Source organism: Papio anubis, chromosome 1 (genome assembly GCF_008728515.1).
Source record: "Papio anubis isolate 15944 chromosome 1, Panubis1.0, whole genome shotgun sequence".
NCBI classification, from domain to species: domain Eukaryota; kingdom Metazoa; phylum Chordata; class Mammalia; order Primates; family Cercopithecidae; genus Papio; species Papio anubis.
Genome location: NC_044976.1, coordinates 195450750 through 195472122, shown reverse-complemented (window position 1 = coordinate 195472122; position 21373 = coordinate 195450750). Strand labels below are relative to the sequence as shown.

Below are 21373 nucleotides of genomic sequence, written 5' to 3'. Positions count from 1 at the left end.
CTTACCAAGACACATAAAACACCCCCACACCACCCAGAAGGAGAGGTGAGGAATCTCTTTCCCTCAGCCAGGCAGTCTCCGGAGGCTGCTGACATCACAAAGGTGTCCACTGGCAACCTCATTGTCATGTGGCTCTCCCCTGGCTCCCCTTCACTTGCAAATGCAGGGAAAGGGTGAGACCTTTCAAAGCTGCCAAGTGGGCAAGCTTCCAGCAGCAGTCTGGGAGCGAGAGGCAGAGCCACCAAGCTGGGTGGCAGGGCATTGAGCCTCGCGTTTCAATTTCTGTTCAGTCCTCCTGTAATGGAAAATTGCTCTGCACAAAGCTAAAGTGTTACAGTTCTTTCCAGCGCCCCTCCCCCGCCCCACCCTCCACCGGCAGCCTTCGGATCAGAGGGACAGAGCCCGCAGGAAGGTGGAAGGAGGGTGGTTGTGGCTTCTTACTATGTCCCTTGCTTCAGGCCCTGGCCCCGGGTGGTTACTCTTTTCCTTTGGAATGGGGCTGGTATCAGGGTCAAAGTGTCCAAATAATTGTCTGTGTCAAGCCCAAGAAGTAATCTGCACAGCGAAGCAGTTAACCGAATACCCCCTTGACATACCCCTGAACACCCGGAGGCTGTTCCTGAACGAGAACAGAATCACTAGTTTGCCAGCAATGCATCTAGGACTCCTCAGTGACCTTGTTTATTTGGACTGTCAGAAAAACTGGATTCGAGAGGTGATGGATTATACCTTCATCGGGGTCTTCAAACTCATCTACCTTGACCTCAGCTCCAACAACCTAACCTCGATCTCCCCACTCACTTTCTCGGTCCTCAGCAACCTGGTGCAGCTGAACATTGCCAACAACCCTCACCTGTTATCGCTTCACAAGTTCACCTTTGCCAACACCACCTCTTTGAGGTACCTGGACCTCAGAAATACCGGCTTGCAGACTCTGGACAGTGCTGCCTTACACCACCTCCCTGTTCTGGAGACCCTGTTTCTGAGTGGAAACCCCTGGAAGTGCAACTGCTCTTTCCTGGACTTCGCCATCTTCTTAATAGTGTCCCATATGGATCCCTCAGGTGAGGGCTTGATCGGGTGTGGGGAAGAGGATGTGATTGAAGTGGCTCCAGAAAAGGTGAACTCAAAAGATGGTCAGAATGGGAGAAAAAGTTGGGTGAAGCTGATTGAATACATTCTTATTACTCTGCAGGACCCACCCTTGGGTTGACTGGAGTAGCAATAAGAAAAAGTTCTGAAATAGGAATTCAAAGAGCTGAGTTCTGGTCCCAAACTAGCACTTACCAGTTGGCTACTTGAAATATCACCATTTCTCTGAGCCTCAGTTTTCTAATCCATAAAGTGGGGATAATAATATTACCTAAGGTACAGAGTTGCATCAAATATATGATGTGTGTAGAAATGATAAAGTAATTGCAAAGTGACAAGGTAATATAGGGACACTGTATTCTGTTGGTAAACTGTTTTAATCTGTTTAATTCAGCAACTGAATTTTTCCAGGATCAAAAAGTAAATTCAGTCATTCATAAGCAGTAGAGAATTCAATAGGAGTATGATATATATAAAAGGGAAAGTTTAATATACAGATGGAAGGAGGGGCATGTGAGCTACCCAGACAGTGAGACAGGGAGGGAAGAAGGAAGACAGGGCTTTTGATAGCTGCTTTGTTTTGAAGATGCTGGCCTCCTACGGAAGGAGAGAATGGCATGAATCAATGGAGAAAGGGTCCCAGTGCTCACTGTGTCAAGCAGAGAGATTCTAGTCTTACAGGTAGATGCTCAACCCTTACCTGGGAGATTTCCAAGCTCCTGGCCACCACTCTACCCGCTGTCCTCACCCGGCCTGCCATGGTGCCTGTGCTTCATTCCTTCTTTATCTTAGGGACTTTACTGTCTCATCCTTACCCTCCAATTCTTCTCTCCACCAATAATAGCACTTTTACCCAGGAAAGTCAGAGCTTCAGAAAAACGAGAAATAACCCCTCACAGAAAGGCTGGAGCCACTGATGTAATCCGACAAAATTGGACTCTGGGTAGAAAATCAAATCCTGTCAAAACCATGTCTTTCTCCCTTCCCTGGGTGTTTGCCTTTGCAAATGTTTTCATAGATGCAGGTTCATAAAATTCCTGCTAAAGCTTCCACCATGAAGTGCTGCCCAGGTGGCAATAGGCTAGGAATAATCCTGGCCAGAATGACAGACTTCAAGGAGAACTGGGGGAGAGAGAACCAAGTGGTGACAGCAAGTGAAAACCGTGCCCTCCTGCCCTCCCAATGGGTGTGGCTCAGAAAGTCCTCCTGGCAGAATCTGGACTGGGATGAGGCAAGCAGGGCTTTTAGGAGGCAAAATTTAAGGAGGCACTGAGAGCGAGTGCCCTGAGAATGAGACATTGTGAGTCAGTGCCTCCTTAAATGTTGTGCCTTAGACACCTGACCCTACTGCCAGATACCTCATCTTGAGTTGTTAGAATAAATCAAAACAAACTAACTTTGTCAGACCCTCTTCCAACAGGACTAGAAGGCAGAAGCAGTTATCTCGGGTAGGTGGCCTTGCCTTTCTATAACACCATCTCTAGGAGCCAGAGATAATGTTTTCTACTTTTCTCCAAAGCTGTGATAGTGTCTAGAAAGCACTATCAAAGATGTTCAATATTAATCATCCTCATGCATGACCTGTGGTCCATAAAGGGATTCTCCCTGTCCATGTTCCTGCAAATTAGCCTGTGGAAGGGTGTCATCTTCTCTTGCCCCTCCCCACCATACATGCACTTTTCCTTGAGTAGAGCCTATCAGATTGCAAGTGGGACCTCCCACCCCAGATGACAAGAGTGACATAGCTTGGCTTCCACCCCAGCACCTAAGCCTACCATTTCACCTCCCACTCCATCTCCCTTCATCAAATTTCTGCTTGCACACTTGTATCTTCTCAGAATTTTCAGGCTGACCACTTTGGACTCCTTGACTCTTCAGTTCAATCCACAGTTGAATGGGATTATAAAGTAGATCTTTTTCACTGCATATTTTCCAAGACATCACAAAGGAGTGTCTATCTTGTCAAGCTTATAAGCTCCTCATGAATGAAGAGTCTGTTTTGTGAGGTAGAGAAAACTTTCATCCCCCAGTTGTGGGACCCCACACATGCACCCACCACTGCTAATTTGCTCATCTCCCTCCATTTTTCCACACATGGTACCTCATTTTCTTTAGTGTGAGTGTCACGCCAACACTTAAACTTGTGCCCTCAGCCTGTGGAAGAGACTAGGATTGATATTTTTAACCCTATCCTTGGATGAGAAAATAGACTGACCCGCCCAAAATCACACAGTTGATGAATGGCAAAAAAATAATTTGAACCCCTTGATTTCAAATGCAGGTCTTTTTCCACAAGACTATACTATCTCATAAATCCTCAAATTACATAACTATCATCCTGTAAGTGAGTTTAGTTATAAATATAAGTCATATTATAAACATATGGCTACAGCATCTAAACTTCAGCTTTATTTTCTATCTGGCTGCCACTTGGAACTGACTCAAGATCATTTTCATTGGATAATAAGCACTAACCATCATAAAGTCGTTGATATGCCTGTACTTCCCTTGCAAACCCAGGTTTCACCCCAGTCTACCCCAACTCCAAAAGGGTAAATCTAACCTTAGCATTTGCTCTCATTTGGGCCTTAATCAGTCTGGTTCTCCCTTCCCATACACACACGCAATCACAAATATGCACACAAACACACATGAAAACACAAATACATACACACACACATGCAAACACAAAGGTTTGTATATACCATGTATACATATGTTCATACCATATATACATACATACGTACATACCTGCACATATATACCATTTATACATACATACCTACTTACATACCCAGCAGCATATTACATACACATACATAAATGTACAGGTTCACACCCACATACATGAACAGATACATGCATACCCATAAAGTTGAACACCCATACAGTAAAATTCATTGGCTGCTTCTCTTGCCCTGTAGCCAAACTTCAATGGAAGGAAAGGTATTTAATTCTTTTGACTTTCATATGATGACTCATGGTCTCTGCTAGGTGGAAATATCTTTGCTATTGGCAAACATTCTTAGTGAAGTCTCAAACTTAAGCCCACCTATTTATACCACATTTGTTATCAAAATGGTGATCTTTGACATATTCTAGCATGGAGCCCATGTATCTCTCCGCATATATCCATGTTTCAGGAAATAGGAAGATTTCTATGAAATAAGCTGAGTAATCTGGTTGTTTATAGAACAGAATCTACTTCACAAACAGGCTCATTTTAGACCCAAGGAAATACTGAACCTTAGCCCTGGGAAATTTTCACTGTAGTATAATATTAAGGACAATATGAGAGTGCACATATATTCCTTGAAAAGCAATGCAGTGAAGTAAAGGACTTCCATGCTACAATTCAGTTCATCCATTCATCTATTTAAATACTTATTGAGTGCCTAATATGTGCCAAACAAGTGCTCATGAAGGTAACTAACCAAGAAACCTGAGGCTGCATATGGAGACTCACGTAACTCTGGGTCATCTGTGCCATATCTGTGCCATAGTTTAGTTGGGCATAACAGAACAAAACAGGGCACGACAAATGAGGCCAGCATGTGCCTACTAGGGTGACAGGCACTTGGGGCAGCCACTTGTCCTCCAGGTGTTGAAGGACAGCCACCCTCAGGCAGCAGAGCCCAGTGTTAAGAGCTCAGGTTCTGGAATAAAATCAATGGGTTATAATTCTAGCCCTCATGCTGACTAGCTGCAGGATATAAGATAAGTTACTTAACTTCTCTGAACTTTAATCTCCTCATCTTGAAGACAAGGATAATAATAGAACCAACATTCCTAGGGCTGTCATAAAATGAAATGAGAACATTTATGAAGTGCCATTAGCATTTAAGCTTGACACACTACAAGCAATCAAAAAACAAATGGTTGGTAGATGAGGAAAGGTACAGAGAGAGTAGAATAGCAGAAAGCAGTCAAGTGTTCCCCTAGATAAGCAGTGGACTTCAGGAAGGCTCAGCATATGTGGTGTTAAAGGACAATGCACCCTGTCTAGAAACATGACTATAGAGATGCAGGCAGGAATATAGATAGGATGTGGGAAGGTGGGCAGCTGCTTCTAAGACTCTAACCCAAACAAAAATGGGGCAAAGAGAATCCTGGAGGGACAGGACAAGTCTATGTCACATTCTGAGTTGGGTATTATTAGGTAAGTTAAGAACATGGGTGTTCAGACCCTAGTCAACAAAAGCAAAAGCTCAAATCAAGGCTTTGTCTCAGCCTGGGCCATAAGACTTGGGGCTGGACCAGCAGCAGCAGGGTGCCTGTTCCTGAGTCACCCAAATCTAGAACCAAAGCTCTACCTAAAGACAAGCTCCACTTCCAGAGGCAAGTGTGGATGTGTAGGCAACATTCTGGGGATGTTAAAAGTAGGCAACTTTCTCTAGCCTCAGGAGAAAGACGTCACCTACATGATATAACTGAGTAATAAATACTTTTGCCCCAGTGTGTCCCTATCCACTTCCTACCACTAATCTGAAATTAGCCACTACAGGTTCATCCTTTTGGGTCCCAAGTATGTGTCATGATCTTGAAGAACCTGCAAAAATACATGAACTCCTGGGAAGAATAACACAAGTGTCCTTAAGCCTTTATCAGCTCTCGTATCAGCAGGAGTTAATTCTTGGGAATTTGATTAGCTAAGATTAATTCTGCAGTAGTGGAGAACCTTGAAGGAACAGAAGTGCAAGAAGGAAGTGCAGAGGTCTTAAAATAAAAGACATGAGGGCAATATCATATACTTCTGTGTCACATTTTTGCTAAGGACATCCCCTATAGAGGGGTTGTAGAGGAAGCCAAGTGTTTCATTCACTTTATTTTATTATAAGGCTGGACTGAACAAGAATATCAAAACTTTCTCAAGTTGGCAAGAGATTTGCCACTATAATCAAAGTTCTGAATCAAAAGAAACTCTCCAGTGGCATACTCACCAGATGTACTGAAAAGTATTCAGTTATCAAAGAGTTAATATAGTCACTTTTTAAACACAAAAGTTACAGCAGAAATGGAGGTGTGTTATAATGTGTCCCTTGCCAGGGTGCTCTACTGAGCCCTGATCAATACAGACTGAAAACAGACCCACACGTTCCATTTCCTTTCTGGCCCAGGTTAGCAAGTGGGAGGACTAATTCCTGGCCAGAACTGTTATTTTCCAGTCATTAATGATACTTGAAGGTGAGAGTGGTCATTGAGTTCTTCCCACGATATTTGATTTCCCTCAGGGGATAGGGTCGAATGGCTTTCAGGATGCTCTCGAAAATTCACTCAAACTCTAAGCTCTGAAACATACAAAACCTGGCCTCATACATCCCATTCCCCTCTACTGGCAAAGTCTGCTCTAATGCTATCCAACAGAAGTTTCTGCAACAGGGTAAATAGTCTACATATATGGTGCCCGATACCGTAGTCTCTAGCCGCATGTGGCCATTGAGCTCTTGAAATTTGACTAGAACAAATGAACTGAATTTTTTTATTTTATTTTATTTCAATACATTTAAATAGCAACCTAAGGTTAGTGGCTACCATACTGGTCAGGGTAGCCTTTTAACATAGGATGTTTAAGCTACAACTTTAGAATCCAGAGTCACAGGTAAGTGGCTATGGAGAAAAGCCCAGCACAGAGATATCCTGACATCCAAGTTCAATGTTTTTCCCTGATGCCACGATATTTCTTTGCTGTCAGGCACATCATGATCCATTTAACTCTGAAACATTTATTGTATATTCATTATGTCCCAACATTGCATTATAATGCTGGAGTGGCTGTTTCACAGAGAAAAAAGTCATAATTTTTGTCTTGAATAAGATAATCTAGGATATAAGAGACAGAAAATAGAATTAAAAGCCAGGAGGCCCTGTCCTGATCCCAGAAATGCCACTATGTGATATGGGGAAAGTCACTTTCCTTCTTCAAGAGTCACTTTTCTTGTCCTTAAAATAAAGGATTTGGGTTAGATATCCTCAAAGGCCTCTTATAGCTGGTAGCCTATGGACCTAAATAGAAAGATAAGTGCACAGGAGGTGAGAGGAGAACAGTGCTCAGCAGGCAGGGTTCCAGGGGAGCAAGTGCATAGTGGCAAGTGCTGAGGTGGAGGTGTTCCCAGTGATGAGGGCTACGTCACATAATTAGGAAGCTCAATTAAGAAGCAGATGCCTCTAACTCCTGCACTCTCCCACCTCCTATATTAAGCACCCTCAACTTCACTAAAACAATGCCTCCACCCCAAGGAACTCATTGCCCCAAACTTTCCTCCCAGGCCAGACCTGCTCGAACAGTGCTTCTCAAACTCTAACAAGCATAAGAATCCCAGGTCCTATGCCCTGAGGTTCTGATTCAGTCAACTCTTCATGCCAGTGGTCCTTAGGCCACTTTTCAGAAACCCTAGAACAGTGGCTTATGTTCTGGACCTTCCGTGGCTGTTCCAATTAGTAAATGAATCAATTTGCACTGAGATGCTAATGCCTAGTGTTTTGAAATATCCCCTCAGGGAACACTTGCAATTTGACAGGGAACAACCAGAAACAGTGAGAATTTAGAAAGTGACAGGCTACCAGGGGCCAGAGTGGGGCGGTTTGAGGACAGAGAGTCCCGTCTGTGTCAGCTCTGATAGCCTTAACCAGTCCTAAATGAGTCTGATGGTGGGGCCCATACATCAGAGGAGCTTGAGCAAGGGTGCTGCAGAGGCAGTGGACAAAGCACTCAGGGCCATCTGCAGGGAGCAGATGGATTGAGTCATGTGCTGCTTCAGGTCCAAGTCATTTTGAGGGCGTTTTGAGCAGAGAACATCTTAGTTTCATGATGAGGTTATATCATCCTGTATTCAAGACTGCTGTAATGGGATAATGGCCCCATTTCAACCTACCAAGTACAAAGTCATCCACAACTGTGCCCAAACTTAGATTTCCAGAATGAATTCAGGTCCTCACGTTATTCCACTATCAATGCTTACCCATGTCCTCCATCAGGGAAATTAAAATAAAGATCAAAGGAAAAAAAAAAAAGAAAGAAAGAAAGAAAGACTGGGCAACCAGTGGTTCCAAGGCTTCCAAGGCTGTTGAAAGCCAGAAGAGTAGCCTCCCGAGGGCAAGGAGGGGTCTGAGAGGCGTGTAGCTGAGTCAGTGATCCCCAAGCCACCCAGAAAATCTGAGAAGGGATAGGAGCAGCAAGCATGGGACATTTAGGAACCCCTGGGTGATGCTGACACACTCCCTGACGCAGGCCAATTGGGATCCCTGAGAGTAGGTGAACGAAGGTCACTCCAAGCTCAGAAATGCCAGATCTCTACACCTGGTCCCTCAGGTCACCCAGCATCACTCAGGACTCTGGAAAACAGCAGTGCAAGTCTGGCCAAAGCAGTCAACCTCAGTTTCCTCATCTTTAAAGGTGACGAGCTCCTCATCCTGGAGGTAATCCTGCAAAGGATGGATGTGGCTAGAGAAAAGGATGGGGGCCCAGCTAGGAAGGGCCTTGAATGGTTTTTTGGGGAACATGCAATATATCCTAAGAAGTCTTGGGAGGCAAGCGAGCTGGAGGTAGGGCTAGGAAGGAAGCTCCTGTAGGCGTTCAAGCCAGACAATATGGCAGCCTATTGCAACAGTGAGGAGAAAAGGTGTAGACATTTGAGAAGGAATCATTTAGAAGGCAGAAGCAACAGGATTTGGGACTGAACTAGCTCCTCTCATAGTTTCTTGTGCACCCTTTGTAACTTCCGGCACAATTCAAATTAATAAATGTGTATTCGTTTAACATTTGTCTTCCCTGATAGACTGGAAGCTCTATGAGAGCAGATCCGAATCTTCAGAAACAAGCACAGGCCTGACACAGAGAAAATGCTCAACTAGTGTTTCCTGAGTGAATGAATGAGATACAGAAAATATAGAGAAGGGAAAAATCAATGGTAGCTCCCAAGACTTTGGCTTGGACAGTGTGGGGCCTTTGCTGACATAAACACACTTGGAGGAGGGCAGTGAGGAAGTCAGGGGAGAAGCCGAGTCCCGTCTTGACCTTATTGAGTGAGAAGTCCCTGTAAAACACTAGGCATTTGGATGTTCCGACCTGAAATTCAGAATAGAGAACAGGGCATAAAATATACATATATTTGGGGGTCATCAACTCACTAGTGATCATTGAAACCTAACAGAAGATAAGATCAATCAGGAAAAAGAGTTTCAAATGAGGATAAGGGCCAAGTACAGAAGCTTTGGGGAATGCAACATACCAAAGGGTCAAGTAAGGAAAAGCAACCCATGTAGGACAGCAGGAGCACCCAGACAAAGGAAATTAGAGCGGGATAAAGTCATGGAAGCCAAAGAGTTCCAAAAAGTGGGAGCAGGTCGGATAAGGACAGAAAACTGTCCATCAGATTTAGCACCGGAGATCCCTGATGTCTTAGGCAGTTCCACTGGCATGATAGGAGTGAACACCTATCCATGATGGGCTATGAACTGAACATCAAAGATAAGAAGGAGTAAACCATGTAAACTACTCTTCTAGAAAGCATGGCTGTGGACTGAAGGGAATAGGGTGCTAGTTGGAGAGAAAACAAATGAAGAAGGAGGATTTTTAGGAGAAAAGAGATCCAACCATGTGTTTATCTGCTGATGGAAAGAGTCGATGCAGAGAAAAAGGACAAAGATACAGGAGAGAGGGGAAGTCATTTGTGGGGTAAAGTCCCCAAGGGGACAGGAGTGGATGGATGGTCTCCAGAACCAAATGGAGGAGTAATCCTTGAAAGGGGAGTGGCACCTCCTCTGCCTTCTGGGACTGCAGAGAAGGAGGCAAGGGTAAACATAGATGGGGGTGAGTGTGATGATGGGGGACGAATACAATTGAGGGGCCCAATTGGTGCCTGTATTTCTCTTTCAGTGAGGTAAAAAACAAAGAATGACTATATATCTATAAAGTACACAGTTTCATGTAATGTTTTCTATGATGCTTCCATAATTCCATAACACCAACCCAATTAGGCGACTATAAAATATCCATTGTCCTTGAGATGTTCACATCCTAGTTGAGCAGGCAACACTAAGGTGGGCTCTGGATGCAGGTCACCTGGCTTTTCATCCTGCTTCTGTCACTTGCCAGCTACTTGACTGCGGGCAACAGTCTCCATCCAACCCAAGTTCTCATCTGCAAAATGCAGATAAAATAGTGCCTATTACCTCAAGTTATGATAATTAAATGAAAAAACCCATATGAAGATTTTAGAACTGCACACAGTAAATGTTCAATTAATGCTAGCTGTCGTTGTTACAAATTCTTTGCCTGGTGGTGATTCTGATTGTCACATGAGATGTGGAGAAGGCGTAGAGCAGTGTGGGTTTGCAGAAACAAACAGGGTGAGCAGAGGCAAGGAGTTCAACTTAGGGGTGCTGGAGTTCTTGAGGGGAGTGTTAACGCTTCCAAGATGATGTCATTAAAAAACACCTAATCTGCTGCATGGTCCATATGCAATGATAGTTGGTGGGTTTTTTTTGGTTTTTTGTTTGTTTGTTTGTTTTTTGTTTTTTGTTTTTTGTTTTTTTGTTTTGAGGCACACTCTTGCTGCTCTGTCACCTAGGCTGGAGTGCAGTGGTGCAATCCCAGCTCACTGCAACCTCGACTTACCGGACTGGGGTGATCCTCAGCATCCCCAGGAGCTGGGACTATTAGCATGTGCCACCATGCTTAGCTAACGTTTTTATTTTTAGTAGAGATGGATTTTGCCATATTGGCCAGGCTGGTCTGACCTCAAGTGATCCGCCCACCTTGGCCTTCCAAAGTGCTGGGAGGCGTGAGCCACCGCACCTGGCCAATGATAGCTTTTTTGATCACATAGGTGAATTTGGCCTTCTCCTCAACCCAAATAAGAGAATAACTAAAAACCTGATGCATCCAATTAAAACATAGTTAAGACTGGAATTAAAGTCATGTTAGACAAACCCTTGTAATTTTCAACACATTTTCTTCTAACAGTCAAGATGTTTTGGTCACAGCATTTGGCTGAGGTGAGGCACAGGCATTGTTATCCCTATTTGACATTTACAAAGGGGTAAGGAGCCCAGACTGAGATCTGAGTGCATGCATTCACTGACAGTTACTGAGCACCATTCAGACGCCAGCGCCTTGGCCAGGCATGGGGCATACTGGTGTGAACAGAAACAAACATGCTCTCATGAAGCTTACATTCTAGTGGGAGAGGAAGACAATAAATAAACTGACATATGACATAATGTCAAATAACAACAAGTGCCATGGAGGAAAATAAGAGAGGGGAAAGGAAGTGTGTGCCTGAGATTGAGGACAAGGTGGATACTTCAGGCTCAGGGGGCCCGCAAAGGTGATTTTGAGCAGAGAACTGAAATAAAGTGAGAGAGAAGCCATGGAAATATTACATGGGGAGGAAGAAGCTCTTTCTAGACCAAGGGGAGAACGAACACAAAGGCGTTGGGCTGGAATGAGTTTGACATATTAGAAAGGGAATATGGCTGGAGCAGAGTGAAGGAAAAGGAGAAAGGGAAGAATGAGATAGAAAATTACTAAGGCCAGGTCACATAGGGTAGATAGGACATGGAGAGGCTTTTGATTTTATTCTAAGTGTGATGGTAAGTCATGGAAGGATTTTGAGCAGGGAAGTGACATGATCTGTAATTACAAATTGCTCCCACTGCTGTCTCCAGACAGAGATTGTAGGAAAAAGCAAGGACACACATTCAGAGGCCAACACAGTTCAGGCAAAAGAGGACACTGGCTGGGACGAGGGCAATGGTCCAGGTAATGAGAAGAGGTAAGAATCGGGACACATTTTGAAGGTAGGACTAGCAGGGTTTCCTTATGATCCGAACGTGGAATGTGAAAGAGGAAGCAAACAGTTTCTGCCTGGTGTTTCTGCCTGGTGGACTGGTGAATGATGGTGCCCTTCGGCTCCTGGGGTTTCATAATGGTTTGTTATCCATGAGGACAACTGTCTGCCCTCTGGATTTTTCTGAGCAGATGGGTAGTTCTTAAGCAGGCTCAGTTTTAGGCCAAACTGAGAAGAAACTAGAAGAAAAAAAAATTAATTTTTAACTTCCAAGAAGAACCTGATCCCAGCCCCCAGCCCCATCATGTAGCTTGTTCCCCTCACCCCACCAAAAGGTGGTAGCAGGGGGCTACCCCTGAGTAGGGATTAAGTCATTTGCTTCTTTTTCAGAAAACATTACACTTTGAGTGTTATTTTATTGGTGAAACGAAAGGTTTCATCTCCCACTGACAGAGTTCTGGGTACTGACAAGCCCATGAGACGCAATTATGAGAAAAAGAAAGCTTCTTGCCTCTGAATCATGCCCACATGCAACCAGTTATACACAAGACCAGTTCTGTAACCTAAAACACCTATAAAGCACAGGCATCATCAGGCTGAACTTGCTGAACGTCAAGGTCTCATCTACATGTTCCATAAGTCTATGAATCACTTTTAACCTTTAAAAATCTATAGACTGTATACACAAGGGGGGGAAACTGTGAATACCTGATAAGAATTGTACTTTGTGCAAGCCCATATAACACAAATCCTTAAGGTTTTAAGTGCCTAGGATGGATTAGACCAGGAGTCAGCACATGCTTTCCAGAAAGGGTCAACAGTAAATATTCTAGGCTTTGTGGGTGTTCATTGTGCCTACTCAACATTGCCATTAAGGTGAAGGCAGCATTAGAAAATATGTAAAAGGATGGGAAAACTGTGTTCCAATAAAACTTTGTTTACAAAACAGCAGGCTGGATTTGGCCCACAGGCTGTAGTTTGCTGACCCCTAGCTTATGCCATCATTAGATGACAGCTGGGCAATGAGTAAGTGGAGCTCCACAAAGGCAAAGGTAGAAGCCAGTGCCAGGGCTTGAAATTCTCATAGGTTTGTGCATGAGGATCTGAGAAGGGGGCCTTGCTGGCCAGTTGGCTTTGGTGTTCCTGAGCAGCCATATTGCCCAACCTAGGTTTCTTTCTAGGGAATCATCTCCTCTGGGCACCCGTAGTACAACAGAATATATAATAGTGATTTCTTCAAATTCTATTTGGGGAACCAGTCCTAAACAACAGGACAAAGACATCAGACTTTTAAAAGTACTATAGAAGATCAGACCAATAATCCACGCTTGCATTCGACATACATTTATTGAGCACCTACTGCGTGCCAGAGACTAAGGATGCAAGGGTTCAGAAAAAGGGTCTCTGCTCTCAAACAGTTCTCAAAAAGTAATTTGGAAATAATAATAATTACCTTTTGATATCATGTCTGCAGCAGTTTGTCCTCATACTCTTACCGTTGTTTCCTTCTCTTTGGTCTCACAAGACAGAGGAGGTGCCCTTCCCAATTCAAGGCTTATACCTCCATTTGGTCCTAAAGAGCATCCATTCCTGCCTCCTTGGAGCTTCACTTAGCGCACTGAACCTTCCCCAGACTCTCACAGGGATTGCTACTCACCCAGTGTAGAGTGTCTGAGGCAGTTCAAGGTCAGCTGACCCACGTATGGTATTCTACCACTCAGGTTCCCTTTCCTCCACCGGAGCATTATGTCAGGGACAGCGAGCCCAAGGGGTTTGAATAGCAATCAATTCATTCAACAAATACACCCTGAGTTCTAGCATCAGTGAACAAAACAGACAAAAAATCCTTATCCTCATAGTATCTGTAATCTAATGAGTGAAGCCAGACAAATGAATAGGTGGCAAATCAATGTCCTTGATAAAAACATAATTTACCTTGCAAAAAAAATAGAAGGCAAAGCACTGTACATCTAGTGATATTTGGGTGGACTGGGGCCTAAAAGAAAACATGGGGGAATTAGGCTTTTTTCTAGGTCCAGGGTAGAAGTTGACAAAGTGCTTGACAAGGTGCTTAAGCTGATAGAAACATAATTTACTCACTGAGAGGTAATTGCAGTACCTTCAGATTCCACCCTCTTGCTTTCCGTTGCCACCGCCTAGCTGCTCACCCCTCCAGTCAGCCCAGAAGGTTCCTGAGCAAGCTGCCACAGGGGCTTAGAGCAAACTGCCCATGGCCTGGCTTCTTTGGGGGCACCAAGTCACTGGGAACCTGCAGCAGAGCCCTGGGCAGAACTGGGGTCCCTCCGGAAGATGGAGAAAAGAAGCAGTTCCTCTTATAACCGGAGGGTTCAAGACTATTTTCTGAAAGGGAGGTCTCCTGGGCTGCTACACTAATATGTGTGGTTCCAGGCCCCAGACACTGTTGTTGTTCCATGCATCTGATTCTGACAAAGAGGTTTTCTGCCTTTGAGCAAGATACTGTGTACAGAAATAAACCAGGTGGTGGTTTATATTTCCTTAGGAACTATTTGAAATAAGAAGTTCAATATTAACGACATCTGTAGTTAATGCCCTGGGCCACTGGAGTGAGGCTGAGTAAAGTGGTGTCATAAAGCTGGGTCACCTGTCTATAAAATGAATGGAACCTCCTGAAGTTGTGCAGTGCACAGCATGTACAACAGTACTTGCTGACGCCCTGTGTGAGAGGCAAGGAAATCAAGAAAGCCAGAGAAGGAAGAATTGATGTATAGTTTATTTATTCCATAGCATGGGAATAGTTAAAACTGCCCTGTGGGGTGATCAAGAGTAGAGCTTAGAGTTTAATTTTGTAAAGCATCTCATATAGTGCCTAGCACATGTCAGGCACTCCAGGATCAGTAGATGGGTATAAAACCTCTAAAGTCATCATACTAGAATAGGAAAAGAAGGTATGGTTCATAAGCTAAAGAAAAGGAAGTTAAATGATTTTTTAAAAAAAAGGAGGCAACAAAGGGTTAGAAAAAGGACATGAAATAAGGAGACAAATGAAAAAAATAGATACTAGATATAAATCCAAATATATCAGTAATTACATTAAATGTCAGTGGGCTTATTAAAATACAAAGTTTGCTAGCTTGGATGAAAAACAAAACCCAGCTACATACTGCTTACAAAAATATACCTTAAATATAAGAACGTAGAACATAGAAAGATTAAAAGTAAAAGGACGGAAGAAGATACACAATGTAAACACTAACCAAAAGAATTTCAGTGCAGCCATAGTAATGTTAAACAAAGTAAACTTTAAGGCAAGAAGCATTACTAGAGATAATGAGAGACATTGGTCAATGTTAGAAGGGTAATTCTACCAGGAAGACGTAACAATTACAACTTTGTATGCACCTAATAACACAGCTTTAAAATTTGTAAAGGGAAGGCCAGGTGTGGTAGCTCACACCTGTAATCCCAGCACTTTGGGAGGCCGAGGCAGGTGGATCCACCTAAGGTCAGGAGTTCGAGACCAGCCTGGCCAACATAGGGGAACCCCATCTCTACTAAAAACACAAATATTAGCTGGGTGTGGTGGCATGTGCCTGTAATCTCAGCTACTTAGGAGGCTGGGGCAGAAGAATCACTTGAACCTGGGAGGCAGAGGTTGCAGTGAGCCAAGATCGCACCACTATACTCCAGCCTGGGCAACAAGAGTGAAACTCTGTCTCAGAAAAAAAAAAAAAAATTGTGAAGCAAAACTTGAAAGAACTATATGGAGTGGACCAGTGCACAGTTAAAACTAGTAATTTTACATAGTTACAGGGACTAGTAGACAATAGTCTAATAATAACTAAGAGACAATAGATGTTTATAAATAAAAAGTCAATAAGGGTATAGAAGATCAGTACACCACCACAACCTAACTGACATGCATAGAACAATGTACTCAACAAAGAATACAATAAGTCCTCACTTAATATCCATAGGTTCTTGGAAACTGCCACTTCAAGGAAAATGACATATAACAAAACCAATTCTACCATAGGCTAATTGATATAAGCAAGAGTTAAGTTTCTAAAGCTTATTTCTAGTCACAAAAACATCACCAAACTTCTAAATAAAGATCAAAACATACTTCTGATATTTAGCATTGAAATATGAAACATACATACATTTAAGAAAGATTCATACACACAAGTAAGATAATATTTGCCTCATTATTTCAGTTCAGGGCTGTGAGTGGCTGGAGCCTATCTTGGCAGCTCAGGTGTAAGGTGGGAAGCAGCCCTGGCCAGGACACCATTCCACTGGGGGCCACACATACACACACTCACACATACTCAGACTGGCCCAATCTAGACACGCCAGTTCACCTAATATGCACATCTTTGAGATGTGGGAAGAAACCAGGGCACCTGGAGGAAACCTGTCCAGACATGGGGAGCGTGCACACACTGCATACAAACAGTGACCCTGGCTGGGAATATTTTTTTTCTCATTAATATTGTAACAAAATGACAGAGAATGAAACAACGTTATTAGAGGTTCTACTGTGTAATATTTTTGTAGCACATGGAAAATGTACTAAAATTGACCTTACATTCAGCCGTATAGCAAATTCTCAAGAAATTTCAAAGGATCAAAATTACAGAGTGTTTTTATAGAATTAAACCAGAACAGTAGGATTAACCTAGAATCTCATAATTTTAAAAAATAACAGAACATCCCTCAATTTTACAAATTACACAATTCGGTCAATGAATGATAGCTCTTATTAACCAGAACAATAATGATCAGACACGGTTTATACCTTTAAGAGCTAAAAGTCTACCTAGTAGGGGAGAAAGGATGCACATCGTAAATAACCATCATGCAAGATAGAATGTGATAGGTACTTAAGAATGTCACATGGAAATGCTAGGGATGAGTTCACAAGTGGGAACAATCACATGTCCTCCAAGCTCTGAGGACGGGGTGGTTGAGGAAGGTCTCCTTGGAATAGACGCATTTAAGTTAGATCTTAAAAGATGGGAAGAATATGATCCTGCAAAACTAGGAGTATGCGGCATTTGATACAAAAGGAGCAGTGTAACAAAGTAACTACAGATGAGGGTAAGGGTGAGGTGTAATCAAGGCATAGTATGTAGTTTAATTTGATTGGAGCAAAGGTTACCAGCAGTGCTGAGAAGCAAGGAGAGAAGGGGAGGAGGGGTAGATGCTGAGGGGCTCTGAATGCCAGGCCAAATGGTCTGGGTATTATTCCGAGGTTCACAGGAGGTCAGAGGAGGGTTTTGAGCCAGAGTGTGACCGGGAAGAGCTGTACTTGGGGAAGGCAATTTGGCAGAAGTGTGTGAAATGGCCCTGAGCTGGGAAAGGGAAACAATGGAGATAGGGAGCCGGGGAGGGGAGAGCCCAAATCTTGGCAGTCACTGCGACTGGGAAGAGGGGGAAATAATTCAACGGGAGAGAAACCCAGGCCTCCCTCCCAACAAAGCCACCCACATCCCTCACTTAGCAGCCTAACAATGCATTAAAATCACTGCCTAATTGCTCCTTTCAAAGTTAATGCTCCAAAATGGGGAAACGTGTGTGATGTTTAGTCTCATCTCTGCCGCCCAAGCTGCAATTTGAAAGCCCAATCTTTTTAAAAATAGAATGAGATAAACCCCCCTAGACACATCCCAGACCCTCCGAATCCCATGTTTTCCTTCTCAAATACAACTTTCTTTGAAGATTCATGTGTCTCCCACAGTTTGGGCAGGTGACCTGAGCTCTCCCTCGATAGAATTCTTGGAGAGCTTCCAGGTGCCTCCCCAGCTCACAGGAGCCCCACGCTCAGGCCTTCTGGGCAAAGCCACAGAGGTCCTCAAGCCAGGCTGACTAGAAAGAGGTACAGAGGCATAATTGCATTCCTGCGACTTCAGCCCTCAACTCCTTTCCCTCTACTTGAGAGCTCTCTGGTGGGGCAGGTTTGCCCTGAAGACCACCATCCCATACTCAGTCTAGAGAGAGGCTTCTTCCTCTGCCTTCCTCTGTAATCATTACAAACAGTGGATATGACACAGTTCCTGCACTGGCTTCCCCTCTTGTGTCTACAACTTTTTCTGAGCTTGAGTCCTAAACAGCATTACACACTTCAGGCCATCTTTCTGAACAAAACAAAATGACTTTGCTGTAGGTGCATTGATACAGAAGCAAGAGGCAGGTAATGGTGTCCAGGTGAAGAGGACAGCTCTTTCCAGCCACCCATAATCCCAAATGCCTTCTCCCCAGCCAACTTACTTCTGTACTTTTTCTTTGAATGCTGCTTCCAGCCCCCATTAGGATTTCCCTAACTGAACCTGATTTTCCTAACATCCTGGGTCACCAAGGTTAGTGATGTTTTCACTAGTGAGGCAGTTCCTGCCCTGAAGTTTAGAGGAAACTCCTCTCCACAATACCTCCTGTTTGCAAATCCCACTTATGCAAAACAAGCTCACACTGTCTTTCTGTCTTCTGTCTTCTGTCTAGATTCTGCAGTTATCTACAACCTTCAAGTTATGGGATCTCCTGAGTCTCAGTTTCCTTATTTGTAAGACAAGGAAAATAATATTATGTGCATCAAGGTTATTATTAGAATTAAATGAGATATTTGTAATTCACTTAGTGCATAGTAAGCACTTAGCAAATACTGGCTGCTATTATAATATTGATTGTGGTTGTCTCAAGCTCTGGCCTCAGCGCTGAGCTGGAGCTCAATGATCTAGTGTGTGCTGGATACATTCACCTGAGCGTCTCACACAAGCACTCAGCCTCAGCATGGCAGAGTATATGGAGTTAGAAAAACGCAGGGGCAGTGATAGGGCTCCAAGGATTCCGTGCTCGAGGCACAATCACGTGTGCCTTCTTACCTGTGTCAATACGTTCTCTCAACTACCCTGAGAAGTGTCATTCTTTGCCTGGTAAGATGAGGAAATGGAATTCAGAGAAAGAATCCAGTATCCTGCTGAAGTTTACAAAATTAGCAAGTAACAGAGTCTGGATTAGAAGCCTGGCCTGTCTAGCTCCAGAGCCCACTTTTCTTTCTGTTATATAGTGAAGGCCATGGCATTACATATGGGGAGGTGTTCAGAGAAGTAGCCAGGAAGCTGAGTCAGCCGCTAAGAATGACTGAAGACTCATGTCGATGACATAATCAGCCAGTGATGGCCAACATCACCTCTGAGAAGCAGAACTGCTTTCCCTATTGACAACCTGTATACCCTGGGCTCCCCTGACTTGTTCAGGGGTAGGGGGGGTGGGGAAGTGGTGAGCGGGTAGAACACACAGTAAACATTTCAAGAGAATCTCGTCCCTTCCTAGAGTTGAGTGGCTTGCAATGCTCTTGGCGGGTGCTGGTGGTCCCAGGTTGGACTCAGCTACTGCTAAAGAGAAAGGGACAAGGTGAAGGGAAAGTTGGGATGGACACAAGGGAGGGGCAAGAGGGAGGTGACTGGTAAAGAACAGAGAGATGTCAACACTTCATGGCAATCTTGCCTAACCTTTCAACCCCCCCACCCCTGTTGTGGCCTCTCCTTCCTTGAGCATCCTTAAGAAGCATTTTCATGGCCTGAATGCAGCAAAGCCTGGGGACAAGGAACAGTCCAGGCCCAGTACTTCTCAAACTCCAATGTGTAACAGATATCCTGAAGGTCTTGTTGAGATGCAGATTCGGATTCAGGAGGTCACAGGTGGGCCCTGAGATTCTGCATTTCTAACAAGGTCCAGGTGATGTTGATGCTGCTGGCCCACAGACCACACTTGGAGCAGTGAGGGTCCAGATGGCCCCTCCAGATCTCCTTTGGCCTTAGGACCGTGGGAGTCACGCTGTTTCAGCACCCTGCCTGCTGTGTTTTTCTTCTTAGATGATCTAAATGCCACATGTGTGGAGCCCACAGAGCTGACAGGGTGGCCCATCACCCGGGTGGGGAACCCACTCCGGTACATGTGCATCACGCACCTGGACCACAAGGACTACTTCTTCCTGCTGCTCATCGGCTTCGGCATCTTCGCCGCAGGAACTGTGGCTGCCTGGCTCACAGGTGTGTGTGCTGTGCTCTACCAGAACACCCGCCGCAAGTCAAGCGAAGAGGACGAGGATGAGGCCGGGACTAGGGTGGAAGTCAGCAGGCGGATTTTTCCAACCCAGACGAGCTCGGTCCAGGAGTTCCCTCAGCTTATTTAGTTGCCAGAGACCACTATCTTATGTGCCTCCCCCAGGCTCCCTGCTTTCTCTGTTGCCCTCCCCATCCCACCACCTTGGAGCTGTCATAGAGATTGAAACCTACTAGTAAAATAAATAAAATCTCTGCTAGCCATTTCACAGGTTGGTCCCTTCCCACTTCACCAGCCCGAGGATGACTCCTTGAGCCCAGCAGGATGGGGTAGAACAAAATCTAGAAACATTGTTGGATGCATCTAAATACCAAGAAAGCCTACCCCAAAAGTAAGCCAACTCGTGTTTAATAAGTACCTACTATGTCCCCAAACTAAGTGCTGGAGGGATGGATACAAGGAATACAAGATTTAAGATCTCTCTTAAAGAGCAAACAATTTAAGTGGAAGTGAAGATTAATGTTAATCAAATGGAGAAACATATAAGACAATGATAAGAACTAACATTAATGGAATATGTCCATGGGCCATCTTCACACTCCATCTCGTAGTTATCACAGCAATCCTATAATATTGATATTATTTTACTGTGAAAATTTGAGACCTGAACAAGTTAAACAACTGACTGAGGTCACACAGCTGGTAAGTAGCACAGCTTCCCAAAGTCCATGTTCTTTCCTTTACATGAAATATAAATATTTAGCAGCATAACCAAGGGTTCATCATATAAGCCTGGCCACATAGAGGTGGCCACCACCCAGTGGGTCCATCCCAAGTGCCCAGCCTTGTGCCCAGCTTTATACACATTTCCCCCTGGACTAACGTGCCTGACAACAAGGTCAGATGGTCATTGTTACCGTTATTTTCCTGAGGTATGGAGAGATGAAGTCACCAGCTCAAGATCACATAGATGGTAAGAGCAGAGCAACTGATGGACCCATGCCAAAGTCCATGCCCTGTGCACTATGAGCTACTGTTTGTCACGAAGTACTGAACAGAATAGCCAAGTGTACACAAGCATGTCCTGCACTCAGGCCTGGGAAAGGGAGTGAAGAGAGGGTCAGCTCAACCCAGGTCCAAAAACCCATTCCAGGTTTTCCTTTTTGCTCTACTCAGATCAAATTACACTCATGTTCAAGACTCAGATCAAACCCCCACCCATGAAACTAGCTGTCTCTAAACTCCCAACCAGATCTGTTTTTACATCTGCACTTCCACTGTGAATTGCATGTGACTCTAATCACCACTTGCCCTCCAGTTTATTTGGTGCAATGCTTAAGAGCATGGGTCCAGACTCAGGAGCTAGATCTCTATCCCCAGTTCTGCACTTAGCACTGTGTGAACTTGGGCTTCCTAGTTATAATGCCCTTGAGAGCAGAGACCACTTG

At 44.2% G+C, this 21373-nt stretch overlaps 1 protein-coding gene and 1 long non-coding RNA gene across 6 annotated transcripts in view; one reads left to right on the top strand and one right to left on the bottom strand.

Annotated features, from left to right (window-relative positions):
* The window catches only part of LOC103879786, a 67963-nt gene extending 67474 nt beyond the window's left edge, over nt 1–489 (bottom strand). For 2 of the 5 annotated variants that reach the window (XR_001897556.3, XR_640562.3), the window contains exon 1: nt 6–488. This is a non-coding gene — a long non-coding RNA (uncharacterized LOC103879786). Of the gene's footprint in view, nt 1–5 lie in introns of all 5 variants that reach the window. The other 3 variants (XR_640561.3, XR_640559.4, XR_640558.3) reach the window with 3 other exon arrangements.
* Nucleotides 146–20188, top strand: LRRC52 (leucine rich repeat containing 52). Its single transcript, XM_003893489.4, has 2 exons — nt 146–1064; nt 19736–20188. Exons 1-2 carry the CDS (start codon nt 443–445, stop codon nt 20053–20055), a joined length of 942 nt encoding a protein of 313 aa, XP_003893538.1. The 5' UTR covers nt 146–442; the 3' UTR covers nt 20056–20188.
* Nucleotides 20189–21373: the final 1185 nt, after the last annotated feature.